This window comes from Diadema setosum, chromosome 12 (assembly GCF_964275005.1).
Source record: "Diadema setosum chromosome 12, eeDiaSeto1, whole genome shotgun sequence".
In the NCBI taxonomy this organism is placed as follows: Eukaryota; Metazoa; Echinodermata; class Echinoidea; order Diadematoida; family Diadematidae; genus Diadema; species Diadema setosum.
The window spans coordinates 24,453,301-24,481,264 of NC_092696.1; the positions used below are offsets into that span (position 1 = coordinate 24,453,301).

The window sequence follows — 27,964 nt, forward strand, 5'->3', positions numbered from 1 at the left end:
ATTATTCTATATACATGTACATCCAAAATTGGCACAACATCCCACAATTCAGAGAAAGTTGGATTCCATGCACAGCTTACACAATAGAAACAGATAAGCTTTAAAGGATAAATGCTAGCGCATGTTTTGTTGGTTACATGTTTTAAAACTATGTACCCTCTATTAATTGCCTAAATACACATAATTTGATAATCCACAAGGGCAGGTAGAGTAGTTGTATGAAACATTCATCTTGAATCAATTACAAGATTAGTAAGTGTATACAAGATGTTGGACACTTTCAATGTTTTAAATCTGGTGTGACTCACTTTGGTCCAACAATGAAGTCAATTCATCATTCATACCTACAACATGGATGAGGCAGTTACAGTAATATTTTACTGACAGCTAAAGCAGATGTTGCTATAGGAGGTCTATAATAAGTAAAGAACAAATAAAGAGCGTGCATTCATATGACAGAAATTGCTCCTCGTGAAATAATTCAGGTAATACAGTATCTGGGAAGTGGAGTTACTACATCCTATGGCAGTGTGTGTGCTTATGGAAAGAGGGGGAATGTGCCACTTACTTCCCAGGGGGTGGGTATTGCACAAGACTCATATCAGGCCTTTCTCACTTTTATTGAAAGAAGAAGTAAATGCATACACAACAGTCTAAAATTAGAGGATATGCCTAAATTCTGGAACTGACATAGAATGCAACAAATTCTAACATGTTATCTGCATTATCCATGCAATGACTATATAAATGTGAAGACAATTCATATATTTTGAAGTAATTGGAACACTTTTCCACCATCAGCATAATGAAAATATGAGCATTTTTTCCCTTTACCAAAATGAATTAGATGCCATTCATACATGAAATGATGTATGTCTCTGACACTTTATATATTTTCTGGTATTCAAAAATATAAGTCAGGTCAAAAGCCATGTACCAAGATGTACAACTGTATAAACTAATGCATTGTGAGGAGGTCTACCAAGCACTGCGAATCTTGGCTGGCCAACAGTAGAAAGTCTGTAGCAAATTTAGTCTTATGCAATGTCAAATGAGTCTTGGCTTGTAGAAGATCAATTGGGCCTATACCAGAGAAACTTCCTGCAGACTAATTCAAGAGATTAATATTGTTTGCTGTATAAGTAACACAATATACTGCCATATGTAAGTGGTGCACATGTTGATGTACAGAGTGATATGTTTATTCTGCTCCTAGCAGCCACCTGCACACAAACCCAAATGCCACATTCCTCCCAATCAGTAACCTGTGCTCCATTTCAGAAAAAAAAAAAGTTGCCATGACAGCAACTCTGGCTGCAATGGCAAGTGTCATGGTGATGACAAGAATCCTGCTTCCTGATTGGCTGTTGATACTTTGTAAGAGGTTGCCATAATTGCAAGAATTGCTATGATTATAGCATCTTTTATGAAGTGAGACCCAGATCTTGGGCTGTGAGAGCCTTGCATTACTCCTCAAATTTCAATCTAAACAACAATCTACCTCTCTCATTAACACACATGCCATGCCATATACATCGTTCTTCCCTATTGAATAGTAAAGTTTACCAGTACTAAAAACTCAGTGCTGAAATTAGTATTGGTTAATTCCATGAATAAGAAAGAAAAAATACAGTTTTGTTTTTCTATAATGACTAAATTTCCATACCCCCTCTCAGTAACCACTCTGTACAAGTTTTACATTAAATGCAAGGAATGTGCTCTTTGTGACCCACTCCTGTGGATCTCTATGGCTGTTGTGGTTCTTGTTGTTGCTCTGCTGGTTGCTGCTCTTGTTCTTGTGCTACATTTTGTAGTTGTTGGTGCTCTTTTTGCATTTGCAGCACTTGATTGCCTTGTTGTGGTACAATAACTTGCATTGCAGGAGGTTGGGCCTCATGCTGTAAGTTTTGCTGCTGCTCCATGTTTGGTACAATACCTGGGGCTTGTGGTACGCCCTGTACTCCCATATTAATCTGAGGAGATGAAGAAAGGACGTGGCCGAGGACAGTCAAATGATATTTTACTTATATTCAATTCAAGGCAAGACACTACAGATACAGTGTATGAAAATTACAACACACACTTTGAATGACATAACTGGTCTACATATCGTCGCTGGGGTAACAAGACCTTGTATCTGCAATTTGGTGAAAATGACTTTTTTGGATTAATGGTCAAATAATGGGTTATGTGATGTCCTGTCCAAATCCCAACTGTCTTACTCCAAAAATGAAGTCACCACGGCATGTCAAAGGAAAGGTTATCCCATTCGCTGTAGTGCTTTGGCCGCCATGTTTTTTGGCTCTCCTGAACATTTGACATTTTGTAGATACGAGGTCTTGTCGCCCCAGCGACGATATGTAACAGAAAATATTTTGACTGAAACATATGACCATATGAATTCTCCACACAGCAATGTTGATACAGTGGACTCCCATTATAACGAAGTCCTCCAGACCGACAGTTATCTTTCGTTATATTGAAATTTTGTTATAACAGAACAAATAAACAATAAAAATACATAGAGTGGATAATGCTGCAGCCTGAATTTTTACTTCATTGTAACCGGAATTTCGTTATAATCATGTTCGTTATAACGGGAGTGTACTGTATGTTACATTATGTAGATGGACCCTAGATGTGAAACTGAATTCCACATAAGATTGACAGTGTATTGATCGGTAGTTATTGTTGTTGTTTCTCTTTTCTAGAGCATTGGGTAGTTAGCTTGCTATTTCAGAGTAATAAACTTGGCAAGTATCTAGGAAATATAATTGTGATAACTACCAGTACTGAGCAATCTACTGGTATATAATGCATTGCATCTCACATGTCTCTATATGATAAAATGTGGGTATCTATGAAATGCTTTCAGTGTTCCATCATCAAACAAGTGATTTGTGCCTAAAACAGCTACAATCAATCTCATTGAATGCTCCCAGACTTTTGGCATGACATGCTAATTTTCAATCTTTGATCTTGTCACATAAATATAGTAAGATCCCAAATGTGTGATCAAAGACATGCATAACTGTTTCACTGTGATACATGAAGTTCACAAAAGTTCTTATGGTTCGCACAGATGGAAATCCCCCTCCCCCCCCCCCAAAAAAAAGAAAGTTTAAGAAAGTTGTAAGTTTAATCTAATTGATAGACACTGGAACTTCCTTACTAGTAGAACACTGGGCTAGCAAGCAATACAGAAAACTACTAAAGCCTGCAGCTGACTATAATCATTGAACACTACTACAATTATAAGGATGTGTGGGACTAGTAATACTGCACGTGAGTGAAAGCTTTTACTGACAGTAAATAATAGTGTAGAAAATCCAGTGTAGATGATGTTTCCTTGCCTTAATTGGTCCCTGGAAGTAAACTCTATTTGATATCAAGTTTTGAAAAGAGTGGTAAAGTAAAATGGAGGCTTTAGTTTTTATTTTAAGCTAGCTCATAGTATTACACTACACTTCACATTTGCTACAAAGACAGATTCAAAATAGTGATGAAAATGTGCACAGCGTAGGCTTGGAAAGTGAGACTTTTATCTACAGAATTGGTATGCATAGCTGATGAAGAAGTCTGACAAATGCTCACATACATCTGTAGATCAGTATGGGTATTTCTATCAGTACCTATCTGGTCACACTTTAAAATAATGACCTAGTAATCTACTGCTTGCTAACCTGCACTCTTTGTAACTTTTTTCTTTGTCAAAATATGAACCTTGTAATATTTATCCTGCAATAAGGCAATTTGCCTGATACATCAACTTCAAAAATATATATACATGTACTTCAGATATCCCATGGAGCACAGTCCCTCAAGGTTTCTAGCTGTAAATCTTACACTGATAATATGTGATATATCTTGTGCAACAGAGTGCATTGGAGTGTTCACGAAAAATTTACAAATCACAGACAGAGCAAGCATCATCTTCACTTGGTAAATCAACATGCAGTAATAGAGGATATCAAAATAATGATTAGCACATAATCAGGCATCTGGTTGGCATGCAATCGACTTACACATTAAACGGTTTGCCACCGAGTCTAGTTTTTTTTGAGAAAATAAATTACATGCAATGTCAAGAATGGTAAACAACAACAACAACAACAACAACAACAACAAAACATTCAATTAAATTTGCAATAATGAATGAGTGAGACATAAAATAATAAAACATCATACGAAAGATTAACAAAACAATACATTCCACTCTCATGAATGTCTTGTGTGAACTACACTTTGTACTACATTCAGCAGAAAAAAAAAATGGTAGTTTTGTTATGACAACTTTTTATATTTTGTTTTTCTATTTTGCTATACTACAGTGATGTGACATACAGGCAGTCTTTGTTTATTATGTAATAAAGAGGATCAAAGTGTGTTAATGCGCATGTGTGTGTCTGAGCATGTGTGGTGTGCATGTAAAGTGTCTGAATGTGTGCACCTGTACGCAAGCTTTTAACTTTGTCAAATACATGTGTAAGATTGTATTCAAGTCAGAGCCTGTATTTTCCCCCGACGATCATATCATGGCAAACTGAGTAAGCGGATCGCAGTTGCCACTACTCATCCACAGATGTGTCAACTGTCTTTGTTGAAAATCTTACAAAATTTGAACAAAGAAATAATGGGCATGCAAAGAGTCACAAACTAGACATTTTCAACTGTTCATTTGCAAGCAAGAGAAGAATACAAGAAGACCAGAAGGAGAGGGAAATTTCACCAAAATGCTATGAAAGGCAATAATACATGTGCCTACAATTGTAACAATAAACCTAACGATAGGTTTGTAATCAAAATTCAACTCACAAATTGCTCTCTGATTCTGATTTTTCATGGTTTTGGTTGTGTTCACATATAAATCAATTAGGGAATAATTGGTGTTGATTTACAAAAAAAAAAAAAAAAAAATAATAATCTATTTCATAGAAGACAGGGTTAACTTCTCTCCCACTGGTCACATAAAAGCAAATCAAAATTAAAGTACAGTGTAAGAGATCATACGCAGAAAACGTCTGTATTGAAACTCACATACACCAACAAATGAAAAAAGAGGGATTGGTGATAAGTGTGACTATACCTTGTGTTGCAGTTACTGATGCATGGGCTTTGATTAATATCTTAACTGTAAAACATATGTGCAAAATGGATAGTAGTTGGTTACTTTACAGTTGAAGCATATCACTTTGACATTATATCTCTATTAACATCAATGACATCTATACTTCTTGGCCTAGCATCTACAAGGTATTATGTATATGATACAGAAGCTGTGCTCTGTATTTTGACAAGGAGAATTACTACTTTGAAGTCAAACAAAAATGCTTGACATGTGTAATATGATGTATGTGATTTGTCGTTCCTGAAATGAAAAATATTCATGTACATTATACATACTTTTCTTACTTGATCTGTGTCAAGTCTAACCTGCACTGCAATTAAAGAACAGTTCTGACAAACTTTCAGATCATCTCAGGGAAATTATTCTTTACTGTTATGAAAATACACTATTAAGTTTTTTCTATTCTTTAGACTTAATAGCTCACACAGCAAAAGGGAACCCACACCATAAATCTTATTGAAAATGTATACGAATGTTCTAAATTTAGGAAGTCTTTTTCAACACATTCATGGACACTTTAATTCCTCAAAATCTCAAAAGAAGGACAGTCACAAAACTGTGTAAACTAGGGAATGCTACCCATGTATGTAAGTGGACTAAGTGAATGCCGTAACATATCAGTTAAGTTTGAGGAAATTGGACAATCCTTTCTTTTTTTTTGTTTTGTTTTTGTTTTTGTGCAGCTTTTGGTGGATAAGAAGACTGCAACAGTTTGTGAAGTCACTGCAGTATGATATAAAGAAAATATACAGAGAATTCCACAAAATATTATTTTATATGAAAAGTACATCTTCCCTTGACTTGTTACTCACATATGTTGAGGTTAATACTCCCCTGCTCTGTGAAAGAGGCAAGTCATGGGTTCTTTCATTCTGCCAGAACAATGAAAATATGTTCAATTCTATTTTCTCATACAGTTGTCATGCACTGACATTACAAACTTTCAGTCTTCTCATCAAGTGGTGGTGGCACTGAATATAGAAATTCATATCTTTTGAACAAATAGTCCAATCTTCCTCAAACTTCAATGATGTGTTCTACCAATATTGCTGTATTTACACTTTTGGTACCTCAATCCCCATCCATATACAATGTATATGTATATCTCACAACTCTCATACACATCTGTAGTTGGTATCTTAGGGGTTGCGGTAAATATTAGAAGTGAACAGAGACATTTCTGAATTAGAAAAAAAACAACAACTTAATTGTCATTTATTACCTTTCCTTCTTTTGTGTCTATAGGAGGAAGTCCTTTTGATAAATCATCCTTGATTTGTTGTGCATGTCCCTTGAAGAGAACAAAGGTCAGATGGCATAAAACAACTATGATGCAGAATATGCTGATGTTGAGGAGGGTTAGTGTTAATGCATGGCATGATGCTGTTATTACTAAAAACAATATGCTGGTATGGTCCATGCTATCATTCAAAATCAAAACTTGGCAAACGTTTGGACATATAATCATACACAATGAAGAATTTGTGTTTTTAAGACAGTGAAATATTTATAGGTGAAACACAACCAACAGCAACTGTTTTATATCCCTGATTTGATTCACAATGTAGCTGATCAACTACTCTGTTAAAAAGCCCATGAATATATAAATAACTTAATCAAGTGATCCAATAAATTTGCTCTCAACAAACCTACCAACTATACATCAATCTGGGTGCACACTTTTAGCTCATTAAATCACTCAGACGAAATAAAATTGACAGTTCCTCTACCTGGTCCATGGCGACTGGTTCTTGTCTTTGAGGCTGCCTGACTTTGACAAAGTTGTCCCCAGCCTCTGCCATTTTCGCTTTTGTTTCCTCCAAAGTCCTCCTCAGTTCTTCCTGGTATGCATTCAACTCCTCCTCTGTGAACTGATCTTCTTTATTCAAGTCCTGTTCAGGTAGAAAATGATAAATGCTCTTGTCATAGTTCAGTGTCAAAATTGTAGTCACTGTTTAATACTTCACATCACTCTGTTTCTAAATAAAATCTAATCTCTTTCAAATACAAATACAAGTCTTGAGCAAACTAAAGCTGCACTTTGTTTACAGTTTCATTTTTCTCGTCCTTCTCACTGTCTTCCTACATCCAACAGCCACCGTCTTAACTAATATTATGTTCCTTATTCTTCTCTCCTCCTCCCCTTCAGCTGTGTGATTTGGTATGGTGGGTGAAGAGAGGAAGATTTCAAGAAACTACAGAAAATACAGAAATATGCTGGCAAGATGACTGGCGAGGTGACAAATCTGAAACAGGAATGCAATGATATGATTCTGAAACAAGTGTCGCAAATACTAGGAAATGTTAATCACCCCCTTCACCAATGTTACACTTTAATGCGGTCAGGGAAACGATACAGGTCAATGAAAGCACGGACTTCGCATTTCCTTAATTCTTTTGTTCTTTTCTCAATCCGAAAATGCAATGAAGCACAATACGTGATTCAATATTTTGCTACCTCTCAATTCATTGTTTTTGCTATTAAATCAGTCATGTATATCTAAGTTGCAATAATGTGATGTAGGATACGTTAACTCTCCTGACGAGTCTTATAGTAGTTATGGTGTGACTGATCAAACGGAGTCAGTCTGTGTGTGTGTGTGTGCGAATGTGTGTATGTTATGTCTGTGTGTGTGCGCGTACGTTTGTTTGCCTTCACTTGTATGTATTCAGTGATGTGTATGTATTGTGTCATTATTATATGTCACGACTCGATGTGTTATCCTTCGGAGTAGGCCCTAACGTGTGAGTGTGTATGTGTGTGGGTGTGCAAAGATTACGTAAAAGATGCACTCCCTCGGAAAGGACGGACTCCACGTTTTCTTAACTTTTTGTTTTGTTGTTGATTGGTAAATATAATGAATTGTGATGAATTATAAATTTGTAATGATGTATGTGTTTACTGTATTGTGAGTATAAATTATGCTTGTATAATTGTGTATATATTGAAAATTGTATTTATTTATATGTGTACATGTATATGAATATATGTATGTATGTATGTATGTATGTTTATATTCCTTTGTGTACGCCCATATGCCAACAAGAAGAATTTCCTAAATGGGCAATAAATGAATCTGAATCTGAATCCTCCTCCTCCTAATCCTCCTCCTCCTCGTCCTCCTCCTCCTCCTCCTCCTCCTTCCCCCACCACCTACCTGCCATTCACTCTCATCATCAAAGTCTGAAGCTGCAGCTGCCTCCATGAACTCCTCCAAGCTCACCATCTTGTCCTTGTTTCCATCAATCTGCCAGAAAAAGACATTCAAGAAATTACTGTCAACTTTTTCCATTCAATTGATATAATTACAGCACACTCGAACCTGGAAACTGATAAAAACTGATCGGTGAAAGCCATGTCACACAACTACAGAATATGTCGACTTCAAGCTTGCTTTCAACAACTGGTATTACAAACAAGTTGTGTACTCTAGATGAGTCTATAAGAGATACTGATGGGATTGAGGGTTGTGAGTGTGATTCATTTCTGATGGTTACCATTAAAGTTACACTAATACGGATTCAAATAAGTTTCAAGCAACATTTATTGAGATCATTCATTTTTGTACAACTTTGATATTGTGTATTTTGCATGGTATTTTCTTCAAGACAATTCAGTGCCCAAGCCCTTTTCTTAAACACTTGAATATGATTTCCATAAAAATGTAACTTCATTCAAACAAGAACAAAACTTTGTTTCAATAATTAAGTAGACTGAGTATAACACAAAGACGAAAACTGTACGACATCAACACAAATCAAATCTGACAGCACTATTTGTATCTATTCATGTTTGCACCAAAAAAATTTCTAGCAATAAACTCATGGCCACACAAAAAGTTGCTGCAACTAATACACATGACAAAGCATAATCCCGTCAGAGAATGATTAAGAAAAAAAAAAAAAAAATGATTATGCGAAACAATGACACTCAATGGTAACAACAAATAGAAATTCCAAGTCTCATGTAATACTGAAACCAACGACCAAATTAAAACAACAAAACAAAGAAAGATGACATTTTTCCCCCATATCCAGTATTAATCAAATAATATTAATAAAATTTCATTCCGCATGTTATTGCAAGATGGCAAGTCACCATGAAGCACTGAGAATAAAGAATGAATGTAACTGCAGAAGTGCCATAATTACCCTTCCAGGCTGAAAAATCTACCATGACACCACTATTAAGACTCTACCACATTTTGTACAAAACAAAGCATCTAATTTCAAAATGTACTCGGGTCTTTTTTCTTTTTTTCTTTTTTTGGCCATTGTCAGAATAAGAGTATCTGAAAATTGTAAAACTATGGATAACCGAAAAACAGAGTGGCCAGAAATGCCAAATAGAGACAACCTTCTCTTTAAAGGGACGATAAACCCCAAGAACAATGTGGATTGAGTGAAAGCAGCGACATTAGTAGAACACATCAGTGAAAGTTTGAAGAAAATCGGACAATCGATGCAAAAGTTATGAATTTTTAAAGCTTTGGTGTTGGAACCGCTGGATGAGGAGACTACTAGAGGTTATGACGTATTAGTGGACTACAATATCAAGAAAATATGAAGAAAATACTACAAAAATCCATTTTTCATGAAAATTACAAATTCCATCAACTTGATATTGACATATGTTAAGGGTAGCAATTATTCCCCCTGCTTTCTGAAAGCGGTTGGTCCACTGCTCTTTCATAATTCTAGAAAAGTGAATTTTTGTTGAATATCCTTTATATTTTCTTTGTATTGTTTTCCACTCATACGTCATATCCTCTAGTAGTCTCCTCATCCAGCGGTTCCAACACCAAAACTTTAAGAATTCATAACTTTTGCATCGATTGTCCGATTTTTCTCAAACTTTCACTGATGTGTTCTACTAATGTTGCTGCTTTCACTCAATCCACATTGCTCTTTGGGTTTACCTTCCCTTTAAAAGCACCCTAGGGGCAATCACTTGAATGCTTCAATGCACCATAAATTAATCAAGAAGATGAAAGCTGATGGAATGATATTCAATCCAAGTTTTTATTTCACATGTGCCTGAAGATGTGAGATACTCTATCATCATGATCCTGCACACAAAAGAAAACAAATTAATGGATATTGTGACAGCACAGGGAACAAGGCACAATGGTATATAAACACTGGCTTTCACAAGAACACTTCAACACAGACTGACAACTGAGATAAGTACCTGATTTACTACATGTTCTCTCATGCGGGACAACTCTTCAAACTTTTCCTGTACATCTACATTTTTGCGGCCTTGGTAGATTTTTTCCACCTAGTCGAAGGTTTGGGACAAGTGAGACAGACAAAGAAGTAGGACCACGCCAAGCAGCAGAGAAAAGAGAGCAGAAGGTGTGGAAGATGAAGAAAACAAAGAAATACAAAAAGAGGCAAGAAGAATCACAAGGACAGGATACAAACATGGAGAAGAAAAAAAAAGTTTGAGAACAGTATGAATTGGCATTCATAACATGGAGAAACATAAAATTGAAATCAAGAAGAATGTGAACACAAGTGCAGACAGGAAATGTAGCGAAAGAAATAAGAAAGAAAGATAAATAGAAGACGGGGAAAATGAAAGAAGAATCCAGACATTACAGCATTGGAGAGTAAAAGGTGTGGGTGAGAGAAAGAGAGAGAAATAAGAAATTGATAGAGGAATACAGAGAAAACATGAAGATGCATAAAATGGTAAATGAACATATACCATGTCATGATAAGAGAGAGACGGAAATCAAGAGCAGGAGACAGCATTGCAGGTCATCATTGGAGAGAAAGACATAAAAAAAAAAATCAGAGAGTAATGGGGTTGAAGAAATAAACAATCACCAGACAAACAATATTTAAAGCAGCAGACAGAGAAAAGTAAAGAAAATGGGGATGGAAAGACAGATAGACAGACAAAGAGAAGAAAAGGATAGATGGAAATAAGAGAGAGAGAGAGAGAAGACAAAAAAATGACACTCGTGATTATACAAACTCTAAGAGGCCTCAGTTCTGATGATACTTGCTGCAGATATTCAAGTCATTGACAGATACAGATAATGAAAGGCACATAATATTAATACAATGTATTTTAATTTCTTCAGATCAGAGGAGATCTTTTAATGATTGCAAAGGGAAATCAAAACTTCAACTTGGGTTGAAACTGGCAGCGCAAATCAAGTTTTGATTGATACACATTACTTTTATGAGTCACGTCCAAGCAAAAAGGAGGACAGGCGAAGAGTGTTTCTCTGAAGACAGAAACAATACAATTTTTAATTTTGAAAAGTTCTGTCCTCTCAGCCATTCATTTAAAGAGGGGTGTTTCAGGGGTTAGAGTTAGAGCTACAATAGTCTGCAAAGTTTGCTGCAAGCTATCATAAAGACTGAGACCTCAGTACTGCAAAGCCATGTCATACAAAATGAATACAGAGAGATTTAAAAACATCCATGAAACTATCCACATTTAGCTCTATCAGCGCATTCTACCTGCCAAAAAAATAATGAAATGTGATGCAAGAGCCAAATTTATACGTAACAAACACTAGTGTAGCGTACATTTCGGGGGCTTGCTCCTGTTTGCGACCAACATGCTGCATGACTATATCCATTGAGGAAGTTCCACGTTACATACAAGCCCTGCCTACCTCATCCATCAAATGCTCTCGCATGCGAGCAATCTCCTCATCCAGTTCAGCAGCATTGGCGGGGTCATCCCCATAAATTTTGGCTGCCTGTTGCCATTGGCAACAGAATGCATCATTCATGTAGAGGAGTTGTCATGGTTACAAATGCACATCCAAACACAGTGAATTAAACTGATTAATCATTTCTTCACTTTCTTACTCATCAGCCCTAGCTCTCTATGGAATTGACATAACTATACTTTCTTACTCATGAGCCCTAGCTCTTTATGGAATTGACATAACTATATTAGTTTATGTCATTTGGATGTTATATCATTTTCAAAAGAAGATAAGTATAGATGATGATTATTATCTGTGTTGATGCAAGGGATAGCCTTTGCGTTTCCCTCAATCATTTGAAGGTAAGACAACAATGGATGATGAGGCTGGTCTTTCACTTGAATAATCTCATGCTTCACAACATCAAAACTGAGAGAAAGAGTACAATTCTTTTTTTATTTGACACATCTGAAATGAAATATATCATGTCCACAAATTCCATTTATTTCTACATCAAGTTGAAGGCAGTCAAAAAGATACTAAGAGACCTGATCATATCCTGTATCAAGACCTCCTAATCCTCACCATTTGAATGTTGCTCTAATAATTATATCATAAATATGTCATTCAACATTTATAGCACAATAAATGTGTTGATGTAAATTGGCAGCTAGTGGTAGTTTTTGTAGATGTGAGATGACATACCTCCTTGATGAAGAGAGCTTCCAGCTCGAAGGCATCAAGGAAGCCATCACTGTTAGCGTCATGGAGGAAGAAGAATGTCTTGGGGTTGAAGTCCCTTTTCTCCAGGTGATCAGTTTTCTCCCACACTTCCTCCAGCTGCTTCTTACTTCCCTTTCAATGGAAGATCATCATTTTCATATATTGTAACATTCAAAGGAAATCAACTCCAACTACAGAAAATAAAGGAAATTGAATCCAATTGCAAAGCCAGTTACTGCTATTGTTTGTTTGTTGTTGTTTTGTTTTTACTAATCAGTCAGTATTTGTTTTATAGACAGATATGAAAGTATTTTTCCAATTACTGCAATTACCAAGATTTCACTTATTTCAGATTTCATACACTAACACATAAATGGACTGTGTGCAGAATCAGTTCACACTATCATAAAGCAATATGTAGTGGTAATGATGCCAGGAAAATATATTGATGACTTCATTTACCAGGGTTTCTCTCAGCTATTATTAAAGCCTCCCCCCCCCAATTGAATCCAATTGCAAAGCCAGTTACTGCTATTGTTTGTTTGTTGTTGTTTTGTTTTTACTAATCAGTCAGTATTTGTTTTATAGACAGATATGAAAGTATTTTTCCAATTACTGCAATTACCAAGATTTCACTTATTTCAGATTTCATACACTAACACATAAATGGACTGTGTGCAGAATCAGTTCACACTATCATAAAGCAATATGTAGTGGTAATGATGCCAGGAAAATATATTGATGACTTCATTTACCAGGGTTTCTCTCAGCTATTATTAAAGCCCCCCCCCCCCCCCCCCCCCCCCGTGCCCTGGCAATCAACCACTGAAAGGCCTTCATTCAAAAAGTGAGACATATATGAGAACTCACAGGGTGGTTGACCTTAGAGTGCTGTCTGAGCTGCTCTCTCTCCTCCCTATACTGCCTCTCTGCCTCTGCTCGCTCCTTGGCCTCCATGTGCTTCAACTCGGTCCGACGCTTCAACTCCTTCTCCATCTCATATCGCTTGAACTCCTGTCGCCGCTGCCGGTCATTCTCCTCCAGATCTTTGGTCGCCTATTGATAGAATAACGTGCATATTATAGATGACAAGCTGACCTACCTTGAGCAAGTGGCATTCTTAAAGACAACTTTAATAAAATAAATGCAATTATTGTAATAAAATATTGTAATGTCTTTGCATTATACTTGTAACTTGTGGTAGCGTGTCAACTTTATACAAAGCAAAATTGGAAAAGTGTTTTACTGACCACATTCAGGGCACACAGGATTGAAGAAAAAAATAAAGTGATGACAACATAAAGAACGAGTCGAGTCTGTAAGATGCATGATTATAATCGATTACATGCATAAGTATGCTATTGCAACAAGTTTGTGGGTGGATCACCAGGGATTTTACCCCTGCTTCACTCAAATACTTATTTTATTCACGTAACAAGAGTTGATAATCAACTTTTGAATCTTAATCTCACTGAGAACCAAATTTCCCTTTTGAATGGATCCATCAAGTTCAGTAATATCCTGCTTGCTTGAATTATGAATAAACTTCACAGCCAATTTTCTCAAAAGTGTGTGTGTTACTGTTGGCTGGCTTTCTTATCATTCTGCAGCAAGTTTCATGAAATACTCTGTATCAAATTGTCATCGGAAAGCACGGATTACGGAAAATGAATACAAAAATTAGAAAATCAAATTTCAGTGATCTCTATTACATGTTGTAATTCCAATATGTGCAACATGTTCGAGCAACCTATCACAGTATACATGTATTTGAATCTCCCAATTATTTTCCCTCGTGTTGCATAACCTCCCCTCCCCTCCCCCCCCCAAAAAAAAAAAAAAAAAAAACTAAAACAAACAAAAACACCAGAATTGGACACAGTTTTGTTACCTACAGGAATGGCTACTGAGGGAAATACTTGGCCATAATACACTGATTAAGAACCAGTGATCTGCATAGACTATGTTAAGTGTTAACACTAGCTGTTCTCAGTTCATGATGTGTCTGATATCTTGGACTGAGAGAGGGACGTTAGTCATTAGTTGCTGAAATGCACATGCTGACAAGTTAGTGTCTCCAAACCACACAGACCCAAATTAGTATAAAAGGCCTTGAGTTAGAGTGACAGTATATGCATGAAATTTTGCTAGATATAACATTATGGTAATTAATTGACACACACTCATTTGGGGCTCTCTGCCTGGGAGCTTTAGGATTTCAAATTTCCTGTTTACTCATATGAGTGACATGCATTTATGACTGTCTAATAATACATGGAAATTTCACATAATATCATATCACAAATCTATCTTCTTCTTTTTTTGCCAGTAATGGGCATCATACCCTTCACAAGTACAAGAATGCAGGCCATGAATATCATATGGTAACAAAGATGTACCAGAAGAGAAACTGACAACTGCTTGCTTAAAATAACTGATTTGTGTTAAAACATGAGTGCTAGGTAGATCTGCCACTGAAATACAGGCTGTAATACACTGCTGAGAACAATGTTCTCTTTCAGTCATTAGGAAGGGAACCAGATAAATATCTATAATTGGCCTTAGAGGACACAATCTACAAGAAAAAAAAAAAAGAAAAAAGAAGGGAATGCCATAATATGAGTTAGAAAGGCACAGGCTGGACAACCAGTGCCAACATGCACCACAGAATCCTGCAGCTGTGTCACTTAGAAACTTACAGATGAGGGAACCTGATCAGGGTATAAATTGAAGGGAGAGTCAAAAATACTACAAAAAGTGACAACTTTTGATGTACATCCTAATATGAGTTTCAACATGTAAGGCAATGTAATTTGAGTGAAATTATTATAATTTTCAACTAAAATGTCATGGGTCACTCAGAGATTTTCAGCAAACTTCAACCCATGAAATAATCTACTTCTTTATCACATTTAGTTCATCTATATATACATTTTGTTCAAAATTCAAATGTAAAAGGTTTTAACAGTGATAGCTAATCAATGGATGACTAGCCCTTTGCCCTTTTTGTAAGTTGGTGTGTTTATAGCTTTGTTGATGGATACTGTGACATTGTTAACTAGAAATGTCGCTATGGTGACTGATGCCTTCGCCATAATGCATGATTCTCCCAATAGGTGTATGGTACAATGTCTTCACAATGAGTGATGACAGTTTCACATAACTGGCAAAATACTGAAATGACAGGTTTGTCAGAAATATCTTGAATGTTCACTTTCCTTGAACTAGGTTTGCTATAGTTGTCTAAGAGTGCAGACCTGTACATGTATTTGGGGAATTGAGGATTTTTACTTGACTTCTGACTGACCCTTTTATAAGTTTATGCACTGAGTAATTTTCAAGGAATGAAGAAAGAGTGTAATTACTGTGTAAAACAGTTTTTTTTTTTTTTTTTTTTTTTTGCATTTAAACCTGGCCTTTGACTCTTAACCTTTGACCTTCTGGCTATAAATTTCCCACAGAATCTCCATTAGGTAATACAAGTTTTCAAAATAATAATGCAAGCATTGCATATACTAGTAAATGAGGGAAATAGTAAAATTTTGAGGAGTTGACCTTGACCTTTGACCCCCTGACTATTGGCCCATGATCCATACATTTCCTACATAATCCCTGCCAGTCAGTACATGCGTATGTACCAAGTTCCATGAAGATACATTGAACCATTTGCGAGAAAAGTGAAATTGTAACATTTTCACCTAACTTTTGACCTTTTGACCTTTGACCTTTGACCTTATGACATGAAACACTCTCTGGAGAATCTTTATGCAGTAGTACATGTCTACACTAAATTTCAAGAAAATACCTTCAGGCATTGCACGGATATTGGGGAAATAGCAACATTTTTAGCATTTGACCTTGACCTTTTGACCTTTGACCTCTTGCTAATGTCATTAAAATCTACTCAACTAATTGCCCCATCATACATCAACCTTGGACCAAGTTTGGTGAAAGCTGCTTCATCCAGTTTTGAGTTATCAAGTAAACAGATAAATTTTAGGATTTGACCTTGATCTTTGACCTCTGTCCAATTTCACTCAAAAACTAATAAAGTGATTGTCCCATCATACATCATCCTCGGACAAAGTTTGGAGAAATTTGCTTGATCCAGTCTTGAGTTATCACGTAAACGGATACAATTTCATGATTTGACCTTGACCTTTGACCTTTGGCCAATTTCACCCAAAATCTAATCAAGTAATTGCCCCATCATACTTTATACTTGGACCAAGTTTGGTAAAATTCCAGTCAACATTACTCAGGTTATCGCGTAAACGAATGCGGACGGACGTACGTATGGACAGACGGACGGACAACCCGGAAACATAATGCCTCCAGCACCACTTCGTGGCGGAGGCATAAAAACATCACTCTTTCGTCCTTGAGTCACACTGGAACACAATGTGTAACTTGTACACACTTTCAGATGGAACAACACATCCCAGTCTCCACTTCACTTCTTGGAATTCTTTGATCGAATGGGTGTTGGCAAGATTGTTGTACATGCATGCAAGAGACACCTACAAGTTACTCTAAGACAAATGACACCATTTGCCAACACAAATGACCATCTAAACATCAAGGTATTATATCAAAGCACTAAGCTGTATATGATACACATAAAACTTGAAGGAAACCACAAAATTACAGTTCAACAATTTCTTTCATGCCAACGACATGCATTTGTGTCAATACAAACTCTGTCAGACTGCTTTATTTTTTGGGAAAAGAGGGGGAAAACACTGAAGTACCTTCTGCAGCAAATTATTTAGGTCCGCCTCTTCAAACGTGTGTTCATTTCGAAAATCAACATGGGCGATGAAATCAAGGAGGTTTGTCTGTGTATCCGCACCTACACATTGCAAATAAGGGACGTGAAAGCTTTTAGAGGGGATGGGTGCTATTTCAAAAGGCAAGGCTTCTGAGTGAACACTTATAAGCCTATAGATATTGCATGAGGAAAGGTAGATAGATAAAGATGAAGTGATTACAATACTGTAGGTGTACATACTCATGTGCAACTAGTTTCATACAACATACATAATACAAGCACACATAAAAAACCCCATAAATTTCTAAATACCTAGTATATAATTACACACAAACATACAATAGGGATGAGGTTGAGTTTCCAGGTTACTGAGCATTTGACAATCTGTGATACATCTGTAAAGCTAGAGGTGAAGAAACATACATTAATTGTTGAAGAGACTGGTGATTTAAACATTTCACGTTAACATGTTGAATGATGTGCAGTCCTCCAAATGAAAGAGAGAGAGAGAAAAAATAAGAAGTTAGGTTGCGGGCTGACAGCGAGATGGATGGATACAAGACACAGAATGACAGTAGACTTGATAATCTTGTAGATTCCCACTGAAGAAGAAAACATTTCTCAAATTTTTGAAGATAAAAATAACCTGAAAATGAAACAGTGTGCAACCTGGGCTGAAGGAGACATCACTTGATTGATGGTGATTCGGATTGCCATAATCAGAGTGAGTATATTTCAAGGCATTTAAAACAAAGGGCAGAAAATTTGAAAAATGCATTGAAGGAAAAGGAGTGGAGGAAAAAAAGGGCAACAGAGTCAACATCAATTGTAACACAGACAGGAAGGCAGAAGCATCATATAGAAAAGTTAAGATAAAGAGCTTGGCACACAGCCAAGTAAAGCGTGTGTTATCAGATATGACAAGCATGAAGAATTTTCCAAACAGTAGGAGCTGTTTTCAATAAAAGCAATGCAATGCTAGAATTATGAAGTGACCTATTACAATAGTGACTAAGTTTGGAGTGTCAATGTACATAACACTACATCGTGAAGTTTTCATTACTAACATTGACTCATTTCTCAAAAAGGGTCAATTTGCAACTAAGGTTTTATATGGATGCATCGCTTTTACTTCATTGCTCCTTTTAAAAGGGACTTCATTCTGCTGGGTGATGGTCAAATTTGACAGAGTGACTACCTGTGCACATCTCACTATTAATAGATCACACAGCGAATACATCAAATCCATGTACATGTACAAGTGGAAGGAAAGCAACAAGAAAAAAAAAAAAAATACAGCTCCCTGAATTCAATGGATTCTCAACTCAGTATATACATGTGTAGCATTGAGCCAGGAAAGGATAATTCCCTGCCGAGGTTAGAGTAATTTCAGATGACTTCAATTACTGTACATATCATTCTTGCATAGATTTAAATGGAAGGGAGAGGGAGGTTTTGAGATTTTTATTTTTTCTAATCTATTTGTTGTATTTTTTGTTAAAGAAGGAATGTACTATTTAGTTTCAAGCCATCCAACCAATGCATATCTGTGTGTGCTCTTTGGTTTTACCAGAGTTTACATCTAATACCTTTTGTCTTTTAATGTGCTACATAATTTTAACTGATTTGGCTTGCTACTACCACTGTGAGATGAGAATCCAATTAATTCAAAGATTGAAATACAATTTGGTGATCAAATGTGGAAAATTTTCTTTGAGGATGGAAGAAACCAGAGCTTCTGAAACTTCTCAAAACCTGTCCGAGTCTAAGAAAATTTGCCTGCAGATACAGAACTTTAAAATGTCAAAATTTTGTGAAAGCTCCTGTGAAGCATGGATATAATCATCTTAGTAGAAGTCAACAGCAAAAGAAGATTATGATCAAGAGGAAGTGACAATCATAATCATCAGTTAGTGATAGAAATGTGTGAGTCTATATGAATTCAAGATTAGGTTTCCACTATGATTACCAGTTGGTTAATGAGACAGACTTTGATACAAAGCTTGATACAAAGCTGTTCAAGAAATACCCAAAACATTCCTAGCTGCATTTTCATATGACTGTAACTTACATGAGCAACTTCACCAGACCTTACAAAATAATAAATTTGAGGCTGCATTGAAGTTGGTGATATATGATATTTGAGACATGCAGGAGAGCCAAAAGGATTCCAAAACCATTTTTTCATTAATCTAATTCTAATACAAGAGATGATTCCTATATTTTGATATATTTTGACAACAGATTTATGGAAAATCAATGACTGAATTGTTTTTTTTTTCCCATGTGTATGTAATTTACATATGTGCTGATTTATCACTGATTATGAAATGAAACTTTGGATTTAGGGTTCTATGATAGTGGAAAGTTGGTCTGAATTCTCACAGACAACATTACATTATTGCTCAAATGTGAAAGAGAGCTATAGAGAGAGAGAAAGAGAACGAAAACCCCACCATAGCTTTATTTGACAGTCTAAAATTGAAATAGATGATGATTTTATGATGCTTCTCATGTATAGTATTTTATATGTAATTTGACAGTGAATATACTGTCAAAGAAATCCAAACTATAAGCTACAACATATACAGTAAGCACACAATTGTATGAGATAAGCCTTATAACAGTAGTTGAGACTACACAGTATTTCTCAATAGGCTTGTTTCTGCATTGGTGATTTCAGTGAAAATGCACAAATGCTATGTTAAGAAAACAATAGAAGGACACAAATCCACAAGTGCAGAGTTACACATAACAAAGTCTTATCTAACAACACAAGAAATACAAAGGAAAAATAAGAAACATGCATAAACACATTTTACACAAGCACACACATACAGAGATGGATGCATTTGCTATGAAAATGCAAAACAATGTGATATTCAGGGCATTCCAGGAAATGTTAGGGCATCATTTGCACCAAGTGACTGTGAACTGAGTGTCAGTCTGCCAAGCACAGCACCATAACACAAATTTACTTCAAGCTGTGATGAGCACTGGCCAAGTTGTTTGCTACTACAACACCAAACATTCATATTTGTGTTGGTTAAGAGGGAAGAGGGTGTACCTTTTGCAATAATTTAGTTATATCATCAGGGCTGAAACTGCTAATTGAAGATGCATCCAAATGGCCAATAAGGTTGTCCAAGTATGACTGGTCTGGAACTCGATTACCTTTTGCTTTTTTTACAGAGTGATATCATGGAAGTGTAAAGAAGGGGCAAGGAAAAAAAGTAATCACAGAATACATGCACAAGCTGGGAATATTGCAGCAACACATCACACCCCTGCAACAAAATGGAATTTCAAGTTAAAAAATGATGAAAGGGAAATATGATATGAATGTTCTTTGCATAAAACACACAATTTGTGAAGTTCAACTCTAACAGATATGACAGGAAAACAAATGGGCAGAAATTTGTAAAAGCTACAAATCTAACAATCAGGTTTGCCTTAAAGACCCTATTAACAACTACTGCTGAGATTGAACAAATTGGCTTTTAAATTCCCCAAACCTGAACACTGAATCATTGATGTGAAGCCACAGTTGTTTGATGCCACAGCAAATACTTTTTATTCTACAGGCTTCAACTTAATGCATTTTCACTTTTAGACATAATACAAGAAGTTATATTTCAAATATTATCATCACTGGTGTTGAAAACATTTCTATTTCAGGGGTGGTATTTGGATGCCTGGCTTGCATTTTGTTCTTCCCTCATCTATTCTTGTTGAACAAAATATGCCACCTGAGGGATATGTACAATGTACGCACCCTCAAGGTGGAGGCCTTAGGTATGATATTCCACACTATGTTAAATGGGAAAAATATGTGTTTGCTTTCATTTGCAAGTCCAGATGTTGGCATGCCAGTATTTGCAATATCTCAATGTTAAAAGCTTCACAAATTGACTCAGCTTTACTCATCAGTCTCCTGTTTGCACATACTGAAACTAAATCCCTGTTTTCATACAGGCAAAATAGACATTAAATTTGCAGAATCAATGAATTCCTTGAGTCAAACACAATATACAGTTACTTAATTTAAACATACATTTCAAGAAAAATTGGCTGAAAGGCTAATATTGCTTGTTCATGAATCTACTATTACAAGAAGTGACTGAGGTTAAGGTACAAAAATCTAATCGGGACAATAGACATTGGAAAGAGTCAATGTAAGCCATGAGGAACTTGTATTATTATTTTGTGATTTTAAACAATACTCTTCTTGAGTGGCCAGCAGGAGTCAGGTTGATCTCACTTCAGACATGTTTAAGTTTTCCTGATGCTAAATGCCACCAGCAAGGCCCATTTCACAAAGACTCAAAACTGTTGTAGCACATATGTGCAATTATCACACAGCCAGGCCTGAAATAATTAAACAATATTAATCTTTATAACTAATTTCGAATGTAGGTGCAGTCTTTGAGACTTTTATAAAAACAGCTGTAAGGCTTTGGATAACGCAAAGTGTTGGCACCCATTTCAAGTTTGCAATCAATATAAAATAGTGGAATAACTGAAGTTAAGGCAGTGACAACTCAATGACTCACAGCGGATCATTTCATGGCAGCTGAAATCTCATCAATGAAATGTACAATGTATCTGTACATGAACTTCACCCCAGTTGTGAAGGGAAGACTAATTGCTTGACCAGGTAAATCATCACCTACCTGCATGCTCCTCCATCTTCTTACGGGCAACAATGCGCAGTCGCTGGATCTCTTTACGTTTCAGGTCATCTAGTTGACTGCGAATGTGGTTCCCCACATTGTTGAGCTGCTTCCCAAACTTCCCACTCTGATACACATGTAAAAAGACAAATTACCATCAACATTCAGTAGAACTTTGCATAACCAGTAGCTTCTACAATCTGATCATGGCTAAGCTAATAAAATTTATGCAATTTTTTTCCACAACTTTGTCAATGGTTTTAGCCAAGAAAATGTACAGAATGTAATTCTTACATCAGTGCTGTATAAAATTCAGGAATTGTGTTTTTCCATGACCAAATATAACTGTATAACACAACAAATTTATACGTAATGTTAACAAATAAAATTTCTTGAAGGCCTATATTTTGACGATAATTGATTTTGTCATTCAGCGGCTGTTCCTAAACCCATGTACAAGCAAATTTTTCTTGACATGTGTAATATTCACAATGTAAACCAGTCTCATTCTCAAAAGTCTTAAACATCCCTATGCTTTCATGTTTCTGTTTTATACTCACTAATCCACAGGACTGAAAAATTTTCAATTCATTCTAATAATGCAGATGCCAGTTTCTCTCAAAAAAATAGATTTATGTTGTAATACTACATTGGGGCATAAAAAAAAAAAGTTAGCAGTCTTGATGAAAGGCCAATCTACTCACAAGGAGGTCATCAGTGTCCATCTCATCCATCTTAGCCTTCATCTCTGGGTCAGCCTCCAACACCTGGATGACCTCTCGTAAATAGCGCTCATACTCCAGGCCCAGGGGCTAATGTCACAAACAAAAGGGTACAGGTCATAGTTCAAACTATACACTTTCACCACTGGTTGTCTATCAATGATCAACTAACTTCTTGGTTATATTTACCAGACTAACAAAGATGACAATGCTAGAATGCAAGTCTGTCAAAGTGACCGGTGAGACACCGGTCACTGGCTCAAATATTCATGTTTTAGAGCCATAAAATGTAATTTGCATTAGACAGCTTACAGGTGTAGTGACTTTCTCATGTCAGAAAATTCAAATCATTACAGATTTTTTAAAGTAATCTACAAAGTTTCTATTTTCAGGTTGTTGTTCTTTTTTACAGTGATCACATCAAAGGATGGGAGAAATGTAGAAACAAAGTTTTATTTATATCAGAAATCATAAAACTTTGTACAGAGACAGTGATTGCACAGTCTGCATGTTATACATTCCTTCATTCAAAACTACCTGTAGACATACACAAGGTATAAATCAGATGATATCAGTCATCAGCCAAAGTATAAGTGGAAAGAAAACTTTACACCCTTAAGGTACGTGCCCCCACACCTCATGTAAGGGAGTAATCCCATGTTCTTCTCAAGAAGTGCCATTTTAAAATTTAGCATCTCATCTCTTTAGAGCCAAAAGAACAGACATAAGAGGAGCCATTCTGCGAGGGAGCAGAGCAACCAGTGTACAAGGCATCACACACATAGCATCCATCAATTTCTGTAGTACAAGTAATATTTAAGTAGTACGGCGGGATATGGTGGCTGCAAAAAAAAAGGGGGGAAAAAAAGAAGAAAAATTGTGAAAATTTTCCCAGAAGGTGTATTACTCCCCCACAATTTCAAAATCCACGGAAATCTGCGGATCCAAGAAGAAATCTCATGCCTGAAAGAGATTCAGAAATAACAGTTCAAGACAGGAGGGCATGATGCTCCTGGTTCAACTACCAACCCTACCAGCCAGCTCAAGGATAACCTACCAACCCTACCAGCCAGCTCAAGGATAACCTACCAACCCTACCAGCCAGCTCAAGGATAACCTACCAACCCTACCAGCCAGCTCAAGGATAACCTACCTCTGCCTCTTTGTTGTCACCCTCTCCAGCTGCCCCCTCAACTTTAGGCTCCTCCTGCTTCTCCTCCGCAGGTTTGGGGTCAAGAGGTGCCAGGTGGGCTAGCTGGACAATGACCAGTAGCAGTAATGCCAGCTTCAGTTGTGATGTAGCCATAGTTCTTCCTTCAGTGCAAACAAAATTTACAATAAAAAACATATATAGCTTACCCTATGGGTTATGACAGGTGGTACATGCATCCCAACCAGTAAACAAAAACAAAAACAAAAAAATTATCTGCAAAAGCTTCTGGGAAGTTGACCAATGCAAGGTTTTGCTATAATAAAAATGAAGCATTTATCTGAGTAAAAAGTTTCATGTAATCCATGCTTTGTGATACCAGTACCAAAATAAAAAGATGCAAATATTGTTCACCAGTCCTCTGCTTTATCAACACTAACTTTAATATGGTATCACAAGTACGCTACAAAAGTACACAGTACACTGACTTATGTTATTACAAGTACACTACAAATGTATAATGAGTAATGGAATTAAAAACATGCAAAAATTGTCATGAGTAAAACAGTTACCAAAATATCACATTTTACAGTGATTATCACCTATTTCCACGAGAAAACAAACCCAATGCTTTAAGTTTACCTGCTTTCTGTTTCCAATATCCAAATCTAGGTAATATTGCTTTTATATATATATTTTTCTTTTTCAATGCAGGTTTGAAAAAAGTTCCAAAACAAACTAAGATATCAGATAGTTCGAAAACAAAGATCTCACTGTAATACAGCCCCACAAATACTATTTGGGGGTCAAATTGATACCCTCATAAAAAAATATATTAATAATATAGATGTACCATGAGGCATGAAGAGTGTTACAAGAGCCATCATGGTACCATACCCTGACAATTCATCACACTTGCTGGCTAACTTCAACAAAACATGTGAGAATACAAAAACTGTAATCTAAAATATCACCTAAATTTATGTTGTTTTGAGGCAAGGTGCTACATTTAAGCACTTGCCTGATTGCCCGGGACAAGTGAAAAATCAAGGTTGGGCAAGTGTTTTGGAACAATAAAAAAAAAGTTTTGAAGCCACACGTTACCCACCTTTCCATCACTATTCCCCCTACATGTAAAAACCCATAAAATCAACCATACAAAAGCCCAAACATAATGACTGTTTTATGATGTAACACACTTTGATTTCATTTCAGCAACTTTCCAACACTAACAAGAAGAACCCCAATGTAATGCAACACCAACACTCAATCAAGTCTGTTTTATACTCCAATGTATTCAAGCGTGTGAATCAATGTGCATGTTTATTCAAATGATTGTGTTTTATTGAGCCCTAGAACCCTATCAGTTTTTTTTTTAATATTTTTGGACTTCCTTATGGACAAGTAAAGTTGATGCTTGGGCAAGTGTTCTGCAACAATTCTAAAATCTGCTTGCCTGACTGCTGGGCCTGGAGCTGGGCAAGTGGTAAGCGGTATTGTATGTACACAGGCACAGCACCTAGACAGAAATCTACGGTAATCATTTTTTTACTTTGTATAGCTGTATAGGAGGGGATTATGTGAAGCCAGACACAGTCGCAGCGGAACATATCCTCAATGACCAGATACCGACCGATCTTTTGGTCTATAGGAAGGGATTCCGTACCCCGCAGAACATGGCCTGACGACCAGATAAAGCAAGCTACCCAATGTTCGACATCCTAAATTGCTGAAGCAAAATAGCGTGCATGATCCGAACGCCTGTACTCAGTGTTCTGCCCCGAGTGTCCGTGCTTCGACATTCGCGATGTACCCCGCCGTGCGCTCGCCTTGCCTAGGAAATTATTAGCGCGTGTTCCACGCGCGGGCGAAACTGTATACATTGTACATGTGCGAGAGATTCAACGCATACACAACACGTTGCGATCGAACCATGGCGATACTGAAAATTCTGGCACGCGTGGCATCCAAAATATAAATATCGCGTAAATGCTCAAGTTATCACAGAAACGGCTGCCATCGTGGCTGTAGGTGTACACGCTGTACAGATTCAATGCAGTTACGGACTAGTAACTTCGAAACTTGGAATGAAACAAGTCTTCTTCTTCTTCTTCTTCTTCCTGTTCAGTACAGTCCACCTTTGGTGTATTGTCGTACTGTTGGCAGGCATGGTGTGGAGGTGTTTATGTACAGTGCAGGTTAAAATGACTACATTTTCCACAGTGCAATATCTCATTCCGTTCTAGCGGAGTTGAATATCCTGCACCACTTGCTTAAACTGAGCTAAAGTGGTGCAGTTGAAGGTATCCTGGGGCAGAGCACTCCATAGTCTGATTGAGTCTGAGAAGAATGTCCTTTGGTAGCTAACAGTTTATGCATATGGAATAAAGAGCTTGTGAGAATGTCCGCGGAGTGATGTTGATGAAGAAGGGTGTATGATATCTGGAGGTATGTCAATGAGTGAGTACTTGATGCGGTACAGCATCAGTACTACTCTGAATTGAGCCCTACGCTCTTGAAGTGTAGGCCAATGTAACTGGTGGAGCATGGCTGCAACACTGCTTGTTCATCTGTAGCCATTGCAGATGAAGCGAGCATAGCGATGTTGCACCATCATCTTGAGTTTGTGTATATTGTCTTGAGTGAACGGGTCCCAAACGATGCATGCATATTCCATTATGGGGCTCTATATATGTTGTCTATGCAACTTTACTTACCCGCTACTTACCCGTTGAACTGCTTATGCGAGCTGACCCGGGAGGGTCGCACCAATGATTTTGGGGGTCCGGCGACATGGCCCACTGTTGTGCTCTTTCGGAACACGTGGGAAGGTAGTTGCATAGTTTGAATTTCGCACTTATGCGCCATTTTTTATTCATGTATTTCAGGGAATTTTATTTGTAAGAGTGGTCTATTCATGGAAGCTGTCCAATCAAGGACCACTTGCTTTATAGTAATTTAAATTAGGCCTAGCCTAGGTCCTATAGCTTTACAGACCGAACTTTCAATCGACATACAGACTAGGCCTATAGGCTATAGCACCCCATGTTTAGAGGTCAAACTGAGCATGGTCCCTGCCCCAAAGCCCTTTGCCCCTTGTTTTGCTGAGATATAGGCCCTATATAGGCCTAATGAAATCTAGCTTTTCATCCGTCAAAACCCACTCACCTAACGTTATATTTCTGTGGAATTATCTGACGACCTTTCAGTTCAAAACCGTGAACTAACCGAGTATCAAATTTCATCAGTTTTTGAGAACAAATATGATGCTAATATTCTAATCTTCCCTAACTGTTAGCAAGGTTAGAAAGATACCGGCATTGGAGAAACAACCCAATCAATGATGTAGGGTTCACGTTAGGTAGGCAGCTCCAGATTTTCCTCTAGGCCCTGGACTAATGATTAATACACAGAGCTTTGTAGCTAGCTAGGCCTAGCTCTAAACACTCTTTTCACTTGCATTCGTAGTCTCTTGAGCACTATCTCCGACATAATCGATTACGAATGGGACTAACTTTGCGGAAGACGAGCTAACGTTTACTTCTAATTCTCATGATCAAATGACCAGCTGCTTTACGACTCTGTCTGTAACCTGTTTGCTGTTAAACTGTAGCAAATTCAGATGAATAAACTGTAAAAACTTACCTTTGATTTGAACACTTCTATGCTATGATGGGGATTGATGGCTTGATTCTCTGAAAAATTACAACGCAACGAGACCCAGGTTCCAACGTGTAATTAGACGTGTCGCATTTCAGGTTCAGCGAATCCACCCTGACGTCAAGAGTTTCCGGTGTCAAAACACTTGTAATACAGTATCAGTGATGCGTAACACAGTGCGCGTCAACTTGCACTCAATTTTTTTTTTTTTTAACATCTATTGATCTTTCAAATGAGAAAAATTGTGAATAATATTCGGTTCTTGAATTTGTCTCATGAATTCTTAGATTACTAAATTGAAAGAATGAAATTAAGAAGTTATTTTCATATAAAATCTCTGTGCCTTACTCCCTATGTCATTTATAGATTGAGTTGACAGAAAATTCTTATTTTCCCCTTTAGTTTCCCACTTTGCTTTTGTTTAAGGTTAGAAAGAGATAAAGAGAACGAAAACTTATTT

At 36.8% G+C, this 27,964-nt stretch overlaps 1 protein-coding gene across 1 annotated transcript; it reads right to left on the reverse strand.

Annotated features, from left to right (window-relative positions):
* Positions 1-1,597: 1,597 nt before the first annotated feature.
* Positions 1,598-27,520, reverse strand: LOC140236063 (nucleobindin-2-like). Its single transcript, XM_072316036.1, has 12 exons — positions 27,490-27,520; positions 23,848-24,008; positions 22,677-22,784; positions 21,973-22,099; positions 17,280-17,380; positions 13,399-13,584; positions 12,511-12,660; positions 10,320-10,409; positions 8,287-8,376; positions 6,859-7,020; positions 6,351-6,419; positions 1,598-1,973 (listed from the first exon to the last, which is right to left on the reverse strand). Exons 2-12 carry the CDS (start codon positions 23,998-24,000, stop codon positions 1,746-1,748), a joined length of 1,464 nt encoding a protein of 487 aa, XP_072172137.1. The 5' UTR covers positions 24,001-24,008; positions 27,490-27,520; the 3' UTR covers positions 1,598-1,745.
* Between the last annotated feature and the right edge of the window lie 444 nt (positions 27,521-27,964).